This window comes from Ursus maritimus, unplaced genomic scaffold (genome assembly GCF_017311325.1).
Source record: "Ursus maritimus isolate PB19 unplaced genomic scaffold, ASM1731132v1 scaffold_10, whole genome shotgun sequence".
Lineage (NCBI taxonomy): Eukaryota > Metazoa > Chordata > Mammalia > Carnivora > Ursidae > Ursus > Ursus maritimus.
This window is the reverse complement of record NW_024423344.1, coordinates 2977350-2999375: the sequence shown is the minus strand read 5'-3', so window position 1 is coordinate 2999375 and position 22026 is coordinate 2977350. Positions and strand designations below refer to the sequence as shown.

The 22026-nt window shown below is 38.6% G+C and overlaps 2 protein-coding genes across 3 annotated transcripts; one reads left to right on the top strand and one right to left on the bottom strand.

Moving 5' to 3' along the window:
* Window positions 1–377: 377 nt before the first annotated feature.
* On the bottom strand, window positions 378–1498 carry MRPL57 (mitochondrial ribosomal protein L57). 2 transcript variants are annotated; one of them, XM_008692129.2, is made up of 2 exons: window positions 1382–1498; window positions 378–1182 (listed from the first exon to the last, which is right to left on the bottom strand). In XM_008692129.2, the coding sequence occupies exon 2, from the start codon at window positions 1172–1174 to the stop codon at window positions 866–868; it is 309 nt and encodes a 102-aa protein (XP_008690351.2). In that variant the 5' UTR covers window positions 1175–1182; window positions 1382–1498; the 3' UTR covers window positions 378–865. The 2 variants fall into 2 exon arrangements, with proteins under 2 accessions (XP_008690351.2, XP_008690352.2); XM_008692130.2 differs by having other exon boundaries at window positions 378–1179; window positions 1382–1483.
* Window position 1499: 1 nt separating this feature from the next.
* Window positions 1500–20031, top strand: SKA3 (spindle and kinetochore associated complex subunit 3). Its single transcript, XM_008692128.2, has 9 exons — window positions 1500–1727; window positions 4641–4702; window positions 4814–4979; window positions 8135–8546; window positions 11749–11828; window positions 16225–16310; window positions 17688–17891; window positions 19205–19335; window positions 19890–20031. The coding sequence occupies exons 1-8, from the start codon at window positions 1625–1627 to the stop codon at window positions 19331–19333; spliced, it is 1242 nt and encodes a 413-aa protein (XP_008690350.1). The 5' UTR covers window positions 1500–1624; the 3' UTR covers window positions 19334–19335; window positions 19890–20031.
* The last annotated feature ends 1995 nt before the right edge of the window (window positions 20032–22026 follow it).

Here is a 22026-nt window from a genome sequence, read left to right as displayed (position 1 = left end):
ATAGGATTACTATTTGGTAACATCTGTAAAGCACTTGACTATTATATTCTGAAAAAGGTAATTTGAAAAAACAAACATCAACTGGTGGACTGTAAGGTTCATTAATTACATCCCAGAAAGGTTTTTATTTTTTGAAGTTTTTTTTTATTTTTAAAGATTTATTTATTTGAGGTAGGGGGAGGGGCAGAGGGACAGAGAATCTTAAGCAGAGCCACACCTCCCCCACCCCACCCCCAGCATGGAGCCCTGTGCAGGGCTGGATCTCACCACCCTGACATCACCACCTCAGAGGAAACCAAGAGTTAGACGGCTTAACAGACTGTGCCACCCATGTACCTCAAAAGAGGTTTTTAAAATACAACTTCAGGTAGAAGTTCTGATGAACACCTTTACTTCACTTAAATGTCTTTTAGTAGCAATCCCTGAAGAAAATGCTATTTTTAGGCGTATGTTTAACTGAAAAAACTCAATTTTCACTTATCTTTAGGCAATTATTCTTTTGACAAAAGGTAAGCCCCCATCAAGTATCTCATACTTAAGGACAGATTCCAAACCATACTTTGTAGCTTTTTTTGAAGCTTTCATCCAAAATACATTTTATATCCTCTGTGACCTAGGAAATCTCTTGTACCTTCCCAACAGGGTAACAGAACAGGAAACAATATGGCAGAGATTGGACTATGAAGTATTAAAGAGTTTGGAGCCCCAGATATTCTATATGCAGACCACTACACTCATGTTTGCTGTTCAATAAGATTGATCCAAAGTCTCATTTTTCCCCAGAGGTCACAGGTGTTCGGTTCCAGAATCGGGTTGAGAGGTAGCAGCCCTGTGATCCGTCCAGCTGAAAGATGGTGGCTCTGGGTTAGGACCACATCTTCGTGACATTGAGATGGTCGAGCTGGTCTGCCACGAATCTGTGGGGGGGGAACTTGGACATGCTGGCTGCCTTGATGGCCTCGAAGGCCGCCGCCCTGCGCTCCGCGGCGTGGCCGTACTCTTGCTCCGCGGTGAGGTAAGGCATGCTCAGCCAGTAATGGTTCTCTGCCTCTGTCTCCAGGCGGCGGATCATGTTCTGCTTCGCGTGGAAAGAAACGGTCCGCGGCCGCCGGTGCTTCCCGATCCACTGCCTGCCAGGAAGGCGATTGCGGCGGAGGAGGGCAGTCAGGAACATGGTACCTACTAAGACAGGGCAGAAGACCGCAAGAACTGGCGACGCGTTCGGACGCGGGAAGCAGCGACGCGCGCGACACCGCCTCTCTCGCCACTCGGCCACCCACGAGAACTCACACCGCACCCCAAATGAAGTGGGGAGCCCAATTAGCCGCGACAGGGAAAAGAAGGGGATTCGTGAAACAACGAAATAAGCCAATCAACTCACCGACCGCAAGCCGGAGAAGACCCCAGGCCTTCCGCACGCCAGCGGACACAACCCCGGAAGTGCGCCCGTCACTCGGAGCCTCCTTGCCCCTTCGCGTGAGACTTCAGTTCTCGCGAGAGAGGAGTTTTACGACGCCGCGGAGCCAGGGACGCTTCCGGCTCAAAGAGATTCAAACTACTGGCGGGCGCTAACGGAGCGGTGGACTCTCCTTGCGTCTAGTGTACTGCCGAGGAGTGCTTACCCATGGATCTGATCCGAAGCTTCCACGCGAAGCTACGGTCTCTGGCCATCACCCTAGACAGCGAGACGGCTCGGCTGCAGCGAGCGCTGGACGGAGAGGAGAGTGGTGAGTGAAGCGGGCGGGCGTTTGGGGGGATCGTGGCTACTACTACGACTCGCACAGCCGCCCGCGGCCAGCCAGGAGTGCGGCATGTCAGAAGGGCCTTAACAAGTAAAAACACACACACCTGCAGAAAGGTTATTTATCTACAGTGGTGAAGAGTACTTCGAAAGAGATACGGAATGGGGGTGATACACCCATCAAAATGCTCGGTGTTTGTCGTTAGCAGAGTCCCGAGGTGACAAGTGCCACCTTTTCATTTATTCTTATGCCCCCTCAAGTATGTTGTGGCTGTTTTCAATTCTATGTACGACCACGTTTGCTCTCCTCAAATAATGAAATAGCGCTATTACTGTGTTGAGAGAAACAGCGCAGAATAAGAATGTAAATTAACAGATTGAGCTCATAATGCATACAATAATTTATACGTAATATGCTTTCAAGTCACATAATGGGTATTTATCAATAAAATACAATATAATTAAAATTAAACAAAATGCAGTTATTTAGCAGGGTTCTTTACATGCATAGTAACTTTGTCTCACCCAACTGGTCCACAGTTGCAGGAAATGCCTTTGTTTTTCCCAGCAAACTGTGTTGCCGGCACAGACATCAGTACTCAGTGCTGCTTTTTTCTCTCCCCTCCCGTCCTCTTTTCTTTTCTTTTTTCTTTTCTTTTCTTTCTTAAGTAATCTCTACACCCAGTGTGGGGCTCAAACTCACGATCCAGAGTCGCATGCTCTTGCCACTAAGCCAGCCAGGCACCCCAGCATACTGCTCTTTAAAAAAATAAATATAGCAGAATTCTTCACCACTACTCTTTAGATTAGAAATTTTTTAAAACATTGTTTTAAGAGTAGTTCAGATTTTGAGATTATTTTATAAATGTCATAATTGTAATTTGCCTTAAAATATTGTGCCCTGTAGACAGACTCCTTTTACTTTATATTATGAGTAGTGTCCCAGCCATTTGAAAATGTTTATTCTTTTGACTGTAAAACAGTACATGTAACTGGCAAAAAATTTGAGATGTGGAAAAGGAAAAAGAGGAAAATAAATATTTCCTGTAACTCAACCATTCAAAGACACCACTATTAGTATTTTATTATTTTCTGTTTTCTCTATTTTTTTTTTTTTTTTTTTTTTTTTTTGGTGAGCTCTACGCCTAATGTGGGGCTTGAACTCATGACCCTGAGATCAAGAGGGTCTGAGCCAGCTAGGTGCCTCTTTGGACACTTGATATGTAGCTGAATTGACAAAGCTTGTGCTAATTTGCCTTCTTACCAGTGTATTAACTGTGTACACAAATTTTGCATTTTCTTCTGGTTTTATAAGTAAAAGTTGAAATAACTTTTCTATTTGCAGCCAATATGTATTACAGAAAATATGGAATTGTGGTAGAGAAAATGATCACCAAAAAATCTCATCAGCAGGGAGTCTGCTGGGGATTCTCTTTCTCCCTCTGCCCCTTCCCCCTGCATGCACTCTTTCTCTCTCTCTTTCTCTCAAATAAATAAATAAATAAATCTTTATAAAAATAAAGGATTCAATTCAATGGTTTTTGATATATTCACAGAGTTGTGCAACCATTATAGTAAATTTAGATTTTCATCACCCTCAAAAGAAACCCTTGTGACTGTTAGTATCCACTCCCCACAATCCCACTCCCTCCTACCACACTAGCCTTATGCAACCACTAATCTATTTCCTGTCTGTATAAATTTGCCTATTCTGCGTATTTCAGATAAAAGGAGTCATACAATTAGTAGGCTTTTGTGATTTATTTTAGCATAATGTTGCAAGGTTTATTCATGTCATAAGCATGTATCAGTACTTCATTCCATTGTATTGCTGAATAATATTCCATTGTACGTATATACCGCGTTGTGTTTATTCATCAGTTGATGAACATTTGGGTTGTTTCCACTTTTTAGCTATTATGAATGTATGTAAACATCTGTGGGTGAGTTTTGGGTGAACACAATGTTTTCAGTTCTGTTTAGCATGTGCTTACAGGTAGAATGATATGATATGATAACTCTATGTTTAACTTTTGAAGAGCTGCCAAATTGTTTTCCAAAGTGGATGTACCATTGTACATTTCCACCAGCAATGAATGAAGGTTGCAGTTGCTCCACATCCTCATCATTTATTATTTGTCTTTTTGAATATAGTCATTCTAGTGGGTATGAAGTATCACTGTTGTGATGACTTGCACTTCCTAAATGAAAATTGGTCAGCTTTTAACAGGTGAAAGGACATCTTCAAAGGACGCATGTTTCAGAAAGAAAAATATAATTATTTAAAAAACTGCCTTTACATGATGTATATTAGACATATTGCAACTGATTAATAAGAAAGTTGACAGTACAGTGGGTGAAGGATGTCTTTTCAATAAATGGTGCCAGGTCAGTTGGACGCTCCTATGGCAAGTAAGAATGGATCTTGATCCTTACCTCTTACCGTATTAAAAAAAAAAAATCAATTCCAGGTAGACTGTAGCTCTCAATTCAAAAGGCAAACAATAAAGCACTTAGAAGATAATGTAAGTGTTGTCATTGACAAAGATTTTAAAACTAGGAACCAGAAGGTGCTCACCATAAAAAAATTGCTAAGTCAGATTACATTTTCTCCTCTCCCTCCCTTCTTCCCTTCTTGATCTGAGTACTGATTATGTACGGTATGTTTACTTTCAAAGTTCATGAAGCTATATACTTAGGACTTTTGTACTTTTCTGTATGTATAATTTCATCAATTTTAAAAGAAAGGCCTTCACACTTTTTTTTGTAATTGGCAAGAAATAAATTATGAATAAATAGACAAGGATTTCATAATTCTAAGAAAGAATACTAAATTATATTTTCTATTCTTTTTCCTCCTTTTCCTTATTGCACTTTTTCCTCTCTATTCATATTGAAGACTGTGAAGATTACCCAATGAGAATTTTATATGACCTTCATTCAGAAGTCCAGACTCTAAAGGTATCACTTCTACAGTATTAATGTATCATCTTTGTGTCATAATTTTTAAAATCTAAGTAGACTTAGTCAAAAGATAGAGAAATTATAATGTACTTTTTTTCCTTATAAAAGGATGATGTCAGTATTCTTCTTGATCAAGCAAGTTTGGAAAGTCAAGAAAGTATTGGTTTCATAAAGGCAACAAAAGTACTGATGAAAAAAAATTCAGTGGATATCATGAAAATAAGAGAGTTTTTCCAGAAGTATGGATATAATCCACGTGCCAAGAAAGATTCAGGTGTGGACAACTTGTATTTTACGGTATTTGTTTTAGTATTAAAGAAGGAAGGCAGCATGATTAAATATGACTGCTCTGGGCTTGGCCATGGTTTCTGGTTTTGGCTCTGCCGTTATGTAACTGTCATGTGTGATCATCATTATTCATCAAACACTGTGCTGGGTGCAGTGCTGATTGGTGGTCTTGCTCTCCTTTCCAAAATGCTAGGTAAAAGAAGAGTACAAGATATAAATCTTCAAGATTTTAGGATAGTTGGTTTCTTTTATTTATTTATTTATTTATTTTTTTAGGATAGTCGGTTTCTAGTCAGCTCTGCCAATAAATAGCTGAGAGGCTAATCAATTTTCTCGTCTGTAGAATGAGAAATTTTGGGCATTATACACTGATAAAGGCCTTTTTAAATTCTCCAGTTTTAATGAAGGTTAGTATAGCATGGTGGTTTAGAATTTAGAGCCAAATTATCTGAATGCAAATCTCTAATTCCACCATTTATTAGCTGTATTATCTTTGACCAGTTACTTAACGGTGTACCTCAGTGTCTCCTCTGTAAAGTGGAGATGTTTAATAGTATCTACGTCTGAGGTTGTAGAAGGATTGAATGAGATAAAATTTGTTTAGAACAGCACCTGGCATGTTAATCACCCAGTGTTAACTACTATTAGGCCCATACCTGTGAGTGGCTAATTTTCATATGCTTCATTGTCTTTGTTTCTGTGAAGAGAATGATCTTTGTACATAAGTAAACCATTAATTAAATTCAACAAATGTATCTTGAGGATATGTGTGGAGGATAAATTAAATAGTCTGCATGGTACAACGGAAAGCATTCAGTTGACTTTAGTGTGAACAAGCTATGGATTCAAGTACTGGCTCCACCAGTTACTACATGTGTGTGACCTTGGATAATTTCTCTGAATTGCTTTTTCCTCACTTGCAAAATAGGAATGATAATACCTCTCTATGAGGCAGTGATATGGTGATGATTTTATTAATCTCTTCAGTGATAGCCTTGTGATAAATAAGAGAATAGGTTTTTGGTAGCCTTTATAACATTTCTCCAAATTAACAGAAAGCACAATGCCTAAACAGAACTCTGAATCAGCAGCTCTTCCAAGGGCCAAAAGTCTTGAAACCAAAGTCTGTAACTTTTTTTTTTTTGATGTGGTACATACTCCATATATAATACATCCTGGTTTATCATGCATGCAAAAATAGTACCCTATCCTAATTCATTTCCTGTTCCCAGTCAAAACAAAGAAAATACGGCCTTCAGAGAAAACAATGTGCTCCTCTTCACTTCCTCCAGTCTGTTGGATCTCTTAGCTGGCCCGGGAAATGTACAACCTAAATTTATCCCTTTCCTCTTCCTTTGGATCTAAAAGATTCTGGCAGGGATCTGTACCAGCGCCTCACCCCATTTTAACTATAGACTTTCCTTTAAAAGATGAAGTGAACAAAAAAGGTCATTATCATACTTACAAAAATATATTCCAATTCATAACAAGAAAAGTACAAATACTTTTTTCTTTAAAAGAATGCAAGAAACGGGCGCCTGGGTGGTGCAGTCATTAAGCGTCTGCCTTCGGCTCGGGGCGTGATCCCGGCGTTCTGGGATCGAGCCCCACATCAAGCTCCTCCGCGATGAGCCTGCTTCTTCCTCTCCCACTCCCCCTGCTTGTGTTCCCTCTCTCGCTGGCTGTCTCTGTCTCTGTCAAATGAATAAATAAATAAATCTTTAAAAAAAAAAAAGAATGCAAGAAACAGATTTTGGAGAAACTTTTTCCCATTTCTTTCAATATGTGCAATTGTTTACAATTCATATTTCCAATTTGGCAACCAAATGGTACCTATTCAAGGTCATCTAAAACAGATCTTTGTATTAACTCCCTCCCTCCTTATTCTTAAACAAATGGTAGTGTTTGGAATCAAAGGATGTGGGTTCAAGTCTTCCCTCTTTAAATTTTAATCAGCTGAGTGTTTTCCAAAATGTTGTTTGGTACCTTTATTTATAAAAATGAGGAAAAAATATCCTAAGATATTTCATGCTTGAAACAGTTAATACGAAAATTAAATGGAGTGAAACATTAAAATGCTTGTCCCAGGGGGAATTCTAAACACATTTTCATTTGTCTTCCTTCATCTCACCCTCTCCATTTTCTCTTCCTTTCCGGGACCCTTTCTAATTAGTGGTTCACTTTTCTTCTCCACAGCATGCTACAAATTTTACATCTGTCCTCCAGCATTTTCTTACACCCGTTCCATTCTCCATACCTTGTTATCTCACTGAAGCCCTGTCACTTATTAAGTTAATCTCTGCCCAGTTCCTGGTCAAATCCACTTATCTTCTTTCTGGTTATCTTCTTTGACTTTCTGTTGTCTCACACTAAAATCTAGTATTTCTCCTTCTTAAACTCTTTCTTGGCATCATAGTACCATCCCGGACCTTTTAACTGCAGCTTGGGTCCCACATCAAATTCATTAACCATTAATGTATGCAGGAAATGTCAAAGGATGTGGGGAAGAGCACAGTTGTTGCTCAATTATTTAGTCTGAAATGCTCAGTGTGGTGGTTAGGCGTGCAGGGTCTGGAGCCAGATATAACCTACTCAGGGTTGAGAAACTATATGTCTTTCTAATGCTCTCCTGTTATTTTCCTCAACCAGGCTTTTAATACAGGTGTTCCAGACTGAGGATAAAAATTTATCTTGGTGTAACAGTGTTTCCTTTTTACTTAAACATCTGTAAATGAAAAACCTAAAATAATAGTATTCTTTGTGTTAAATCTAGATCATATTTAATTCTGCCCTGTGCTTAATGTCATAAAATGGTAAAATGGTTCTACAATCTATTAAGAGAGATGGTAAATCAAAGTAACTGAGGATATTGGACTTTTATTTGCATTGATTTTTCATCCTTTAACATGTTAGTTTACTTCTTAAATGTGTCATCGAAAATGGGATATGGCTACACAAGAGGCACATGTCAGGAATTTCCTGAAGGGACAATTGAAATAAAACTTTAGAGACTAAGGAGGGAATCAGGACTTTTGCCGATTTGGGACATTTCACACGGAGCTGTTTTGTATGGTTTTAGTACATGGAATTTTGTGGTTTGATGTTTGACCAAAATATGACCTCCTTGGTTCTTCCTCACAGTGGATGAACAAGAAATCATTGACTCTGAATCAGAGTCCACAAAGCATGAAGATTTTCACATACCTGATGTGAAGGACAGTCTGTCTGATCCTGCTGTTCCGAGCACTTCTGGTTCTGAGAAGTCTCCACGGAGTCCACAGCTTTCCGATTTTGGACTTGAGCGGTACATGGTATCCCAAGTTCCACCAAACCCTCCACAGGCAGTAAACGACCATGAGGAAGAGCCAAAAAATTTAACTCCGTCTTCTAAACAGTCAGTAGTTAAAGTACTAAAAACTCCAAAATGTGCTCTAAAGATGGATGATTTTGAGTGTGTAACTCCTAAATTAGAACACTTTGGTATCTCTGACTATGGTGCATGTTTAAATGAAGGTTACACGATGGGACTTAAAAATATAAAGGAGAATAAAAGGTAAGCCACATTCATAAAAGGCACATTTTATCTAATTTTCTAAATCTTTCGTATTTATTGATTTTTCCTAGAAGAGATATGATATTTCAGACAGTAACTTTCCTTCGAATGGATTTCAGATATTTCACATTTCAAACTTCCCTGAATCACGAATTCCATGAGTAAAGTGTGAGCTCTTGGATTTCCGGTTAAATGCTGTAGGAGTAATATAGGCCTGATGGAGTTTGGTGTTTGGCGGGATAGAGAAGGGGTAGAATCAGTAAGAACCTGTGAATGATTTTGCACGGAGATGTGGGAGGAGAAGACTTGGGGATCCAGGATAAATCAAAGACTTCTGTTTTGTTACCTGTTATGATGCTTGGGAAAACAAGACAGGAAAACCCACAGCTTGGGCTAAAGGTGGATGCATTTCCATGTTGATTTAGAGGTCCCAGTAGAAGTGCTCTTGCGTGTAGGTATTTTAAAACATTCAGGTTTTTTGAGTTTTTTAAAAGACATTTTATATTTATTTATTTGACAGAGAGAGAGATAGTCAGTGAGAGAGGGAACACAGGCAGGGGGAGTGGGAGAGGAAGAAGCAGGCTCCCAGCGGAGGAGCCTGATGTGGGGCTGGATCCCAGGACTCTGGGATCACGCCCTGAGCCGAAGGCAGACGCTTAATGACTGAGCCACCCAGGCGCCCCACTTGTAGGTATTTTAATATGAATTGGAAGCTCAGTGACCAGTTTTTGTCCTGGACTAAAGAGATTGGTAGTGAATAGTGTGGAAGTGGTACTTAAGGAGTTACAATGAAAATGAAAATACCCTGTATTAAAGCAGCCAAGCAAGAGCTAAAGATAAATCCATATCTTTAAGAACTAATTATTAAAGAAGGAGAATAAGCATTCAACTTAAGGAGTCAAGTAAAAACCCCACAATTGTGGGGCAAAGAGAAGGGAGTAAACACCAAAGATAAAGTAAAATGTCATTACAAAAGATCTTTAGAAGAGTAGAGTTGATAAATCTAAGAACTGGTTCTTAGATAAATGTAAATGCAGATGACAAAATTAGGAACGAAGGGCTATAATTATTAAGCTATTAGAAATACTATAGGGCATAGTATTGGGAAATTTGGAAAGTTCAGATAAATGAAAAGTTTTTGAAAATAGTACACAGTTATCAAAATCAGCTTGAAGTAGAAAACCTGTATAGGCCAGAAGTCAGAGAAGAAAACCGAAAAAGCTATCAGAGAACTAACTCCAAAAAGCTCTGAGCACAGATGGTTTTCTGGATGAATCCTTTCATAATTTCATAGAATATATATTTTTCATCTTATATAAAAAGTTATTTTTCTGAGAAGGGGAAATACATTCTGTCGTGGGTCCCAGCACCTTACCTGGACTCTTCAGACTCATAAAACGTCTGTTTTCCATTTCCTCACTAGTAAAATGTATATAACCATATCCATCCTGCTTACCACACAGAGTCACTGGAGTGTAATGGATAACAAAGTTATAAATTGCCTTAAGAATGAGATACTATGAAAATAATGACCTTTAAAAAGAACTGTCGTTATCAGGGGTCTACAGACTACTGCCACAGGCCAAATCCAGCCTGCTGCCTATTTTTGGTAAAGGTTTATTGGAGCACAGACAAAAAAAAGTTCTTTTTCTAAAAGCAGAATAAGACAGAGAAACGCTGCAGTTGAGTTTATGAGATTGACATACCCTTGATATAAGCACTGACAAAGCACACAAAAGGAAACTATAGCCGATCTAATTTATGAACATGGATGTAAAATCCCAGTTAAAAAACTCACAAACTGAGAGGCCCTTGGGTGGCTCAGTCGGTTAAACTGCCTTTGGCTCAGGTCACGTACCCAGGGTCCTGGGATTGAGCCCTGCATCAGGCTCCCTGCTTGGTAGGGAGCCTGCTTCTCCCTCTCTCCCTCTGCCTGCTGCTCCCCCTACTTGTGCTCTCTCTCTCTCTCAAATAAATAAAATCTTTAAAAAATAAATGAAATGATTTCTGAAAGTGGAAAAAACCATTCATATTTGCAACGAAAAAGTAAAATGCCAACATCAGTCATAGGTAAAAGGTCTATGTGATAAAAACCATAAAACATTTCTGAATTACATAAAGGGGAAATTAGGGAATGTAATGTTTTTCTTTATCCAGATAGATGGACTGAATATTGCTAAGATGTTTAATCACAACAAATTAATTTATAGATGTCATGCATTTACAAGGCCTCAATAGAATTTTTTTCATGGTGGAGAAAGGGGTATTTGTAAAATGATCCTAAAATTTATTTGGAATAGAAATAGAAAGTAGGAGTGGCTAAAAAAATGAAAAATAACAGTAATGAGGGAATTTGACCTACTAATATTAAAATATATAAAGCTACAATAAGTAAAACAGTATAAAACTGTCCCAGAATAGATTTATAACTGGAATAGAATAGCCCAGAAACCAACTCTAATTTATATAAGAAGGTGTTTTTGAAGTAAGAATGTTCAGTAGATTATGCTAGGACAGGAACGCCTGGGTGGCTCAGTCAGTTAAGTGTCTGCCTTCAGCTCAGGCCCCGGGTCCTGGGATTGAGCCCCGCGTCGGGCTCCGTACTCAGCGGGGAGCCTGCTTTTCCCTCTGCCTGCTACTCCCCCTGCTTATTCTGTCTCTCTCTCTGACAAATAAATAAATAAAATCTTTAAAAAAAATTATGCTAGGACAGTTGGTTAATTGAACCAGCTTGTAGTTATTTGATGACCCTCCTCTTTATAACTATATTTCAGACATCTGGGTAATTGGCTAGAATACCCTCAGTAACTAGATGATAGATCAGTCTTTCTAGTCCAAAAAAATGACAAGTTCTTAATCTCTATCTGTAAACTGGTTGCAAATTAATTCCACTTGATGGTTTTGAAACCATGAGATATATAATTTCTATATTTGAACTAATGAGTTAAACTTATGGCTTACCCTTAAGTCAGAGCTTCTTAACTTGCGTCTAAGTCACCTGTCAACACAAAATGGTGTATAGCCTTTTTTGAGCCATGGGTATACATTAAAAAAAAAAAAAAAAGGTTAGTTCCATGAGACTTCTGTTCTATAAAACAGAATTGAAAGTTTGTCTAGACTTCATGATATATAATTGAATTTTTTCCCAGAGGTTCAATATTAACTTTTTAAAATCTTATAATTTCCTTATGAATCACACCAGTGAAGAGGCCATAGAACCAGAACCAATGACCAGTGATAATTTCTTTGCCGCTCCTGGCCTCCAGCAGTTGAAAAAAAATGGTAAGTGTAATAATCACATTACTTCTCGGCTATCCTCTTTCTAGATTATTTTTGTACAAAAATGGTTCTGTCATCTTAGACATTCTCACAGCCCCTCTACATCTTTTCAGTTCATAACACTGAATTATATAAAGTACCATCCCATTCAGGTGCAGCATGATTTCATACTAGAGAAGGATATAATTCTCCGGTATGTTTTCCTACTTTTCGTGATTATAGTCCTTATCTGTCAGCTTGTTGTTTTTAACATTTTAACTTAAAACATATATATATATATATATATATATATACGCGTATATATATACGTGTAAATATATATATACGCGTATATATATATGCGTATATATATACGTGTATATATATATATACACGTATGTATATATATTCAGTCACCAGACTTTTGATACAGAGCCAATAGTACCTTTTTTTTTTTTAAGATTTATTTATTTATTTTAGAGGTGAGGAGCAACTAGAGAGGGAGAGAGAAACTTAAGTAGACTCCACACAGAGTTCAGAGCCAGATTCAGGGCCTGATCTCACAACCCTGAGATCATGACCCTGAGATTACGACCTAAGCCAAAACCAAGAGTCTGATGCTTAACTGACTGCGCCACCCAGGCGCCCCCAATAGTACCTTTTTAAAATTTAGCTTCAGCCTATTGATTAGAATTCTACATTATTTTTCTTACATAAACCACATTCAGAGTACATTAGCTACCATTTCAAATTCTGTTTTTTTAGAATACTGCAAGAACTTAAAGAAAATTTTCATGTAGTGTTTTCATGTTTCTCCCACCAAACATGAAAACATTAGTTTTCACAAAAATATAAACAATTCTAGAGTTTGTGGGTTTTTCTGATTAATTATTTATAATTGTCTAATCTATATCAAATCTATTGGCATATTTTTTAAAGTAACTAGACTATCAGTTGTTTCCAAATTTATGAACATATTTTCAGAAAAATTCTTTTGTACTAATTTCACTGACATATATTATTAAATTATGTCATTAAATTATCAAGCTGCTTCTGGCATAAACAGAAGTGAAAAAATAAAAATGACTTCTGGTAAACGTAGAGCTCAGCTTGTAGGAAAGAGCCTGTCTGTGCCAAAGAGGGAGAGAGTGGACCACCACATCGTACATACCCAGAGTTAATTCCCGGGGGAGCATAAACTTTTTAGAAAATGATGAAGGAGGAGAATATCTATATATATAACTTCTGAACTGGGATGAATTTTTTAAAGAAGAGCTTTCTGACTTAAAGCCTTCAGTAGACATCACAGGCCGTGTATTTTATGAAAGGAATGGCATGCTCAGGTTTATCCACTAGTACTTTGGTCAAGTGGGGGCTTGTTAAGAGAGTTTCTATTGTATTTTAGCTTGACCCTATTCTTATGCCACCAAACTACCATCATTATAGTCCATACTTAGGAAAATTTAGTAACTTGTTTACCATTTTCTTTACTGTTGCTTCTTCTATCCTACTCATTCCTTCTGGGTTTAGTTTTCTTCTTGTTAAAGCACATTCTTTAGCAGTTCTTTCAGAGATGTTATTTCTAGTCTGTGAGAAGTGCTCTCTGGTTTTGTGTCTGAAGACGTCTTTCTTTCTCATTTATTCATTTTTGAACAATAATTCAACTGGATATAGACAATAGGTTGATAAATGACTTTCTTCAATATTTTATAAAGAAATTATTTCATTGTCATCTGGTGTCCATTGCTGATGAGCAGAATGCTGTGGGTCTGATTTGCTTTCCTTTGTAGATTTTTGGTCTTTTCTTCCTGGTAGTCAGTAAGATTTTTGTTATTATCTTTGATATTCTACATTTCTCTGTAATTTTAAAATATGTTTGTTTTTATTTATTATGTTTAGAATTTGGTATGATTTTCAAACTAAGGACCCATGTCATCAATTTTGGAAAATACTCTGAGATTATCTCTTTAATAAAATTACCTTCCCTAATTCCTCAAGTTTTGTCTCCTGGAATTCCTGTAAGCTATATTTTGGGATGTTATCCTTCAGTCTCCTTGGTTAACTTCCCTTTGATATTTTCCTTCCTTTTCTCTATGCTACCTCGTGCTTTAGTTAGAACTTTCTTCCACTTTGCTATTTTTCTCTTACGTTGAGTCTAAATTATTATTTTAATCTATTGAATTTTTACTCCAGTGACTACATTTTCTGTTTTATGCATTTTTCTTTCAAGTGTGACTGTTCTTTTTTTCCCTTCCATAATACTGTTCTCTTGCCCCATGATTTCTGTGCCTTCCTTTATCTCTTTGAACGTTTTAAACATATGTGTCTGGAAGACTGGTTAAGGTATTGATACTTTTTATTGCTCTGATTCTCTTCCTTGGAGGTATTTCTTCTCACAGACTTTTAATTTTTAACTGTGAACTCTTCTTCAGATGACGCTGTTTTCAGTGGAAGTTCTGGAAGCCACGGGTTGTCCTGTGGAGCTGTTTCATGCTCACCCCAGCCAAGGCCCCATGGTTTACCAGTACACACAGGTTTTTAGTGAACTGCTTGACTCAGGATGCCTACACTGGGCTCATAGGGTAAACTCAGAACCCCCAACGCTGCACCGTGTGGAGTTGATACTTTGATTTTCAGTTTTTTTCTGAAGATTTAACCTTTAGCCTAGCTGACTAGGAGCCGTTCCCCTGGAGCCGGCGCCAGTGGGCAGGTGTTTTCCAGTTTCTGCTTCACACACCTCACTGCTCTTGCAGGCTCTCGGCTTGATGCACTGCGCTTTGTTTCAGTGCCTCCTAGGTTGGAGCCTGTGCCCTTAACTTCTGTCTGTGCTTGTCCTAGAATCCCAGGTGTTTGGGTGTATACATGGAAATTTCATATTAAGTACATGTTAGCATCTTACTGAATTTGCTCCAGATCTTTCTCTTCATGTTATACATGAAGCTAAATCCCCACTGTTACTCTCTTTCCCTTCCTCCCCTAAAGTGATGATTATTCTAGAGTTGTGTTGTTTGAAGATTTCATTTAAGTTGCAACATACAGTTTGTTTTCTTCTGCCACTTGGTTTTTTCACTCAATCCATGTAAATCCAGTTCATCCATTTTAATTGTTAAGCATTGTATGAATAAGCCATATTTTATTTACTCACTTGCTTATTAAGGAGTAGCTGTTCTTTACTATTACAGGCAGTGCTCTAATGAAATTGTTCCTTGTACACATGTTACTCACATCTAGGAGTGGAGTTTCTACATCAGCGGGGATGCACATCTTCCAGTATTCTAGAAAATGCTAACTTGCCACCCGAGAGTGGCTGTCCTGATTCTCTCCAGCAGTGTTTACATTCCTGTTTCTCCATCTTTTCCAGCACTTGATGATTTTTGACTTCATAAAATGTTGCCAGTCTGATAATTTTTCTAACATTTTTTTTTCTCTTTCATTTTTTTAAAGGTTTTATTCATTTATTTTAGAGAGAGTATGAGTGGGGGAGGGGCGGAGGGAGAGAATCTCAAGCAGACTACCCACACTGAGTTCAGAGTCCGATATGGGGCTTGATCTCATGACCATGAGATCATGACCTGAGCCAAAACCAAGGGTCAGCTGCTTAACCGACTGAGCCACCCAGCTGCCCCTCTTTGATTTTTTTTTTTTAAGATTGCTTTCATGATACTATGTGTTAGAGGTATTAAATGACTGTATACCAGTGATTCTGTTTCTGGGATCTCTTTCTAAAAGTTCTATAGTCAATTATGGCTTTAGAATAAATCCTAATGTCTTAGAAGGCAGGTAACCTCCTTGCCTTCTTCCTCCTCCTCCTCCTCCTTCAGAAATTTTATTTTCTCCATAAAGATCGTACAGATTTTAATGGATTGACATGTAGGTGTCTTGTCTTCTTTGTTGCTGTTGTAAAAACATATATCTTTTTTTTTAAGATTTCATTTATTTATTAGAGAGTGAGAGTGAGCACACAAGCAGGGGGAGGGGCAGAGGGAGCCAGAGAAGCAAGCTCTCCACTGAGCAGGGAGCCCGATATAGGGCTTGATCCCAGGACCCCAGGAATCCTGGGATCATGACCTGAGCTGAAGGCAGATGCTTAACTGACTGAGCCACCCAGATGCCCCCCAAAATATCTTTTCTCAAATTATACTTTTAATCGTTTGTTCCTCTTCTGCTAGAACTATTCATTTTTATATATTGCTCTTATACCTTGCAGCCTTGGTGAGCTTTTATTAGTGCCGATGAGACTAGATAAGCAAATACAAAGTTTTGTTTCTTCCTGTCTAGTCAAGCACACACGATAGCTATTTCTTAAGTTATTAAAGATAAAGTGCACAAATTATATTGACTATGATTATAACCTAAAAGTTGAAACATTTCAACTTTATTTTCAAATGTATATTTTCATGCCATCGTTTGTGTCTTTTAGATGCCGACTCTACAGATTCTCCCTTGGCACCTACATTTTGCACTCCTGGTTTGAAAATTCCTTCTACAAAGAACAGTACAGCTTTGGTACGTTTCCATAACATTGAAAGCTCTAATCTTTTTCCTGATGACTCATATACACTATTTCAAGACTCAAACATTCTGTTTTAAAAACTTAAGACTATTGTATGTTAACTGTACTTCAGTTAAAAAAACCACTTAGATTAATGCAGCCTTTAAGAGTAGTTTTACATATTTCTGGAGGGGAATTTAGCAGCATATAGCAAAAGCTTTAACATTTTTCATACTCTTTAACCATATCTCAGGATTTATTCTAAGGTACATTGGCACAAAGAATTATAACAAGGAAGTTATAGAAGAAGGAACAGCATTATTTATAAGAGCAAAAAAACAGGAAAAATCTGAATGTCAAGTGGTAGCAGAGAAGTGAAATACACTGAAGTATATGCTTTAAAGAACAGATAAGAACATAAAAAGAATGTTTTCAAGAAATATTTAATGATGGAAAATGACACACATGTGTATGGATATACAAACACACACAATATACTTTTTTCAAGGAAAAAGAGTAAAAGAATGGATAGAAACACACCAAGATGTGATTATCTCCAGGTGATAGATTTAAGGGTGATTTTTTAGTATTTTTCCAAATATTTCTCAACAAATTTACTAGAAGCATACATCATCCCTTCTTTAAAGTTGCTGTGAACACTTAAGACAACCAGTGCAGAAGACCGGGCTGTCCATTAACGTGACTAGTACATCTGAGGAGCTAACGTTTTATTTTTAAAAATATGAATTTAAAATTCAATAGCCCCACGTGGCTTGTTGCTACTGTATTGGACAGTAGCTCTAGACCAACAAAGTGCGATTGGTATCAGTTGAAGAATCTCTCGGGTTATTGGCTGCTAGGACTTGCCTCTTAAAACTAATCCACTCCTTGTGCTCCAGTGTGGAAGGCACTGCACTGATGTGACTCTCCCTCTTTATTAACTCTGACCCTAGGGAGATGAGGGCATTTGCTGGGTTGGTGAGTTTAGCACGAATTGCATGCTGAGCTTACGTCAGACGGGCTGTCCTGGTCTTGAGAGTGCGGGCGTGCGGTAGCACTTGTGCTCATCCGTGCTGTTATTCTCATGAGGCCCAGCTCAGTGGTGCCTGAAACTGGATGGGTGAATCCATCTAAATCTGGTTCAGTCAAGTCCGTTTAGTTTTCATATTAAGCTGTAGCTCAGCCGTCATTAGTAATGAAGGATGGTATTTCGTTCTCCCTATGCCATTTCTTTGTTTTCTCAATTTTCTTTAGTAATCGGTTGAGGAAGAACAGGTCATTTTTTTGCTACTTCTCGGTTGGTTTTGTGCAACAGAACTAAAATTGACTAATGATTTTTGTTCACTGTATTTTATAACATCATAATTTAATGATTTATTTTTGTTCAATAGGGATCCACAGATTATCCATTATCAAAAACACATAGTTCATCAAAAGATTTGGAAATGAAAGACTGTACATCGTTAGTTTTAAATTCAGACAAGTGTTTTGAGAGTTTTGCGGATCCCTCTTCTCCTGTAATTTCTTCTTATGAGAATCTGCTGAGAACACCTACACCTCCAGAAGTAACTACCATTCCAGAAGACATTCTCCAGGTTGTTTTTCCAAGCTAGTTCTTTCTCTGATACATTCTTTTCAAAATTAGATATTTATATTAAAGACCTGAAACTGTAAATAAACTGTCCTGTTTCTCACCGCGCTAATGTGCTGGTTCGTGTACCGAGAAGATCTAAATTCTGTGCTCATAGGCCCTTCTGAGAGCACCTGGCCGAGGCTCTTCTGAGCTGAGTACAAGCTCATGACTTCATCATACTTTTATGCCCTTGTGCTGCATTTTCTCTTTACCTTTAACTTCATGTTCTGAAATGTATTCTTAGAATATTTTGTAATAATTGTTCAACTACAGTTGCCATGTGACCATTGTTCCATTGGAGGTATGGCTGGCAAAGTCAGAAACGTCATTTACCCTACAGTTCTCCAGGGCAGCGCATCATAAATAAGCTTAGATCAGTGTTTCTTGAACCTGAGACATCTTGGACCTTGGTTGGAGAAACATTGATTTAAATGTTAGAATACTCAGGCAAGGCCACCCTGAGTTTTTAGTACATCATCATTTACCTCTGGTCTACTCCTGATCTGTATACCGACTGCCAGCTCTACTAAATAACCACCAGTCACCCTCCCCCCCAATGGAAGAGTGCGCGGTGGAATGGCTTAGGCAAGTGGAATTAAGAACCGTTCTAGCAACTGACCTAGCTTGTGGAGAGCTGTGCGAAGGGTGAAACTACTTGGAAGGATACCTAAATGCCATTAGAGCAGACTCATCCTGTGATAATCAAGAAAGTATTTGTTACCCTTTTTTGTCTTGTTTTCCTGGGCATTATAAGAAGTGGAGTGAGCATCTTCTGTCTTTTATAGGAGTTACCTAGAGTTTCCACTTTGCTGTGGTTGATCCTTCTCTTTTCATTTCTACATGAAAGAGGGGAAACCTTGTATTTAATGTATCACCTATATATGAAAAAAATCATAACATATTTCAGACTCTTCTTTTTATAATCTTTAATAGCTGATGATCCCTTTTGAGCATGTGTCTTGCCTCTTTCCTATATACATTTTCCCTAACAACTTTGTAAAGGCTTCATTTGCTCTCAGGGATGCGTTGCTGCTTATTCCCATTCATCTTAGAGTACATTTTAGAAGGCTTTAGAAATCAGTCTCCAAATTCAATTTCTAGTAACTCCATCTTTTCTTTGCTGTTGAATGTTTGTCTGTGCTGCTGAAAAATTATTACTGTTTCAAATAACTCATATCTTTAAATTTTCCTTGGCTTTTCCTGAATGTTTTGTAAGACCTTCCAAATTTGTTATGTTGTTCCAATGACTTGATAAAAAGGAATGTTTTGTTTCAGATTTTATCAAAATACAACTCAAACCTAGCAACTCCAGTAGCAGTGAAAGCCGTGCCACCCAGCAAAGGATTCCTCACTAAATACGAAGGACTAAACATCCGAGGTGTTGGAAACAAAGAAAACTGGTGAAGGTATGTTACATATCTAAAGAAATTACCTGTGTTATTTGAGGAGAACATTTAAAAATTAACGTTCATACAGTAGTAAAAAAATTTTTAATTTTTTTGGGGGGAGGTAGTAAAAAATTAATTGACATTTGCCAGCTTAGGTTAACAGCCTCTCTCTCTTTTGATATAGAGCTTGTTATCCCTGGAATTCAGACTCTCACACGAGCAAGTTGAATGACATTGTTGGGAATCTATACCCCATTATTTTATGATTGTAAAAATATATAGCCACAATATATATATATTTTTTTAAGATTTTATTTATTTATGTGACAGATAGACAGCCAGTGAGAGGGAACACAAGCAGGGGGAATGGGAGAGGAAGAAGCAGGCTCCCAGCGGAGGAGCCTGATGTGGGGCTCGATCCCGGAACGCCGGGATCACGCCCTGAGCCGAAGGCAGACACTTAACAACTTGTGCCACCCAGGCGCCCCTATAGCCACAGTATTCTGTCATTTGTTTTGTTGGTGTTTATTAATTATGCTTGATTTTTAAAAAAATTTTTTATCTTTTTGCAGAAATTCTAGTGGATCCATCCATGGTAGAAACTGAACAGAAAGATGAAAGCAGAGTTGAACTTACTTTGTTATTCACATTGCCCTGCATCTTCCCCCTTTTAAAAAACCAACCCATATTAAAGATGAACACGGACAGAAGTCACAACATAGTTTTGTTTGTTTTTTTTTTTAAGTATGCTCCATGCCCATTGTGGGGCTTGAACTCACGACCCTGAGAACAAGAGCGGCATGCTCTACTGACTAAGCCAGCCAGGTGCCCCTGTTATAATATGCTTTTTATTAAGATTTGATTTCGTTTAACCTCAGTCTTAATCAGTTATTTAGTTTTTAAAGACCATTACTATTTCACCAATTTCACATTTACCCTGCGGAACCTAACAGAATGGCTGAGTTTAGGAAACGGTAAATAATTTAAAATGTTTAAATGTTTGTTACTCAAGTAAGGCCACCCTGATCTTATGGTGAGGTGGCGTTGCTGTCGGCTGGAGCTGGGCTTCTCCCCTGATTCTGGCTCTGCCCTTGTCCTGTCTCCTCTCACAACTGTCCCAGAGCCTTTCACACCGTTTATGTCAGCAGTGCTTTTAAGACTCTTGTTGTGTACAAACGACAGCTTAAATAACTTGAGGAAAAGAGGAATCTGCAGGTCGGGGTAGCTGTACAGCAGGTCTCAGACAGTTGGAAACAGGACTCACCTGTCAGGGTGTGTGTTTTTCTTGCTTTTACTCCCAGCGTTTTACTTCGTGTCAGCTTTTATCCTCTTAGATCAGCTCTTTCCACCCCATGGCTGCTGACCTCTCCAAGTGTCCTCTCCAGCATGGCCATCCAACAGACCCAGAGCCTCTACCTGGAAGGTTCCGATGCCTCTTCCTGGGTCCGGTGCCCTTCTGTGGGCTGTCACCTGAGAGCCCAGGAGGCAGGAGACCGACCCTTGCCTCTTGAGCCCTCTGATAGCTTCAGGCTGTCCTGTCCATCGAGCCCAGGATCCTTCCCATTTAAGTATAAGCGCGAAGTAGTTCTAAATTCATGCAAGTATGTTGGGGAACTCCAGATTGCAGCCAAAGGGAAAATAAGGACCTAGCCTATTGCAGAGAGACCAGTTAAAAGTCTGAAAAGAAACAGTTTGCAAGTATCATGACAAGGTGCTTCCAAGGCTTAGGTTTGGGAAATCTGATGCAGTAAAGACTACCCTCTTTTATGCTAGCGCCTTAGAAGTCCGTTGTGAAGACCCGTCACATTGTGCTCTTTTCATCTTGTCAGAAAATCATCACTAAAACAAAACTCTTCTTCTAGGAATTACTGTGTGGTTATAATATTTGTCAAGGATGGTATAAAGTTATTTTCAAGGTAAAGCTCTGGTCAACTTTATATACGACGACTCCCAAATTGCTGTCAAACTCTTGTTGGCTGTTTTCCACAGCTACACACACAGAGATCCACAGAGTGGATGAGATGGCGTGAGGAGGGAGGGGTAGATTCAAAGTGAATTTGGGACTGAACCCTAGAGTTCTCCTAACTTTGGAAGACGGAAAGAGGCAGAGCAGTGTAGCAAAGGAGGTTGAGAAGAGGCCAGTGAAGCAGGAAGAAAATATGTCACAGAGAGTGATTGATTCTGTCAGTATTGCTGAGAATCTAAGTGGAAAGAGAACAGACCATTGGACTTGGTGAAATTGATGGTATTGACAGCACTGATTAATTTTGAAGGGGGCCTAGGAACAGAGCTCTGCAGTGCACTGAAGAGAAGAGAGGTGGGGTGAGGAGCAAAGGGTGTTGTAAGATGGGAAGTAAAGACTGTTGTAGTAAACATTTCTGGTTGCCTGCTAGTATCCCCAACTTGTTTTGTGATGGCCCCCCAAAACTTTCTTTCCCTGACCCTTCCTGCTTTTCTACTATGATCCTAGTTTCTGTGACTTAGAACTATATGCTTCCAGATTATCAAGCTTCAAGTGTCAGCATCTTGCAAGCCTGTTCCTTGCTTAAAACCCTCGTAGTGTCTCCACATTGCTCTCAAAATGAAATCCAAGATCCTTAATATGGCCTACAAGACCCTATGTAGTCTGACATTTAGGTTACTCTCCGTGTTCTCTTGCAACTTGTGCTCAGCCACACAGGCCAACTTTCCTTTTCTTCTTTCCTGCCG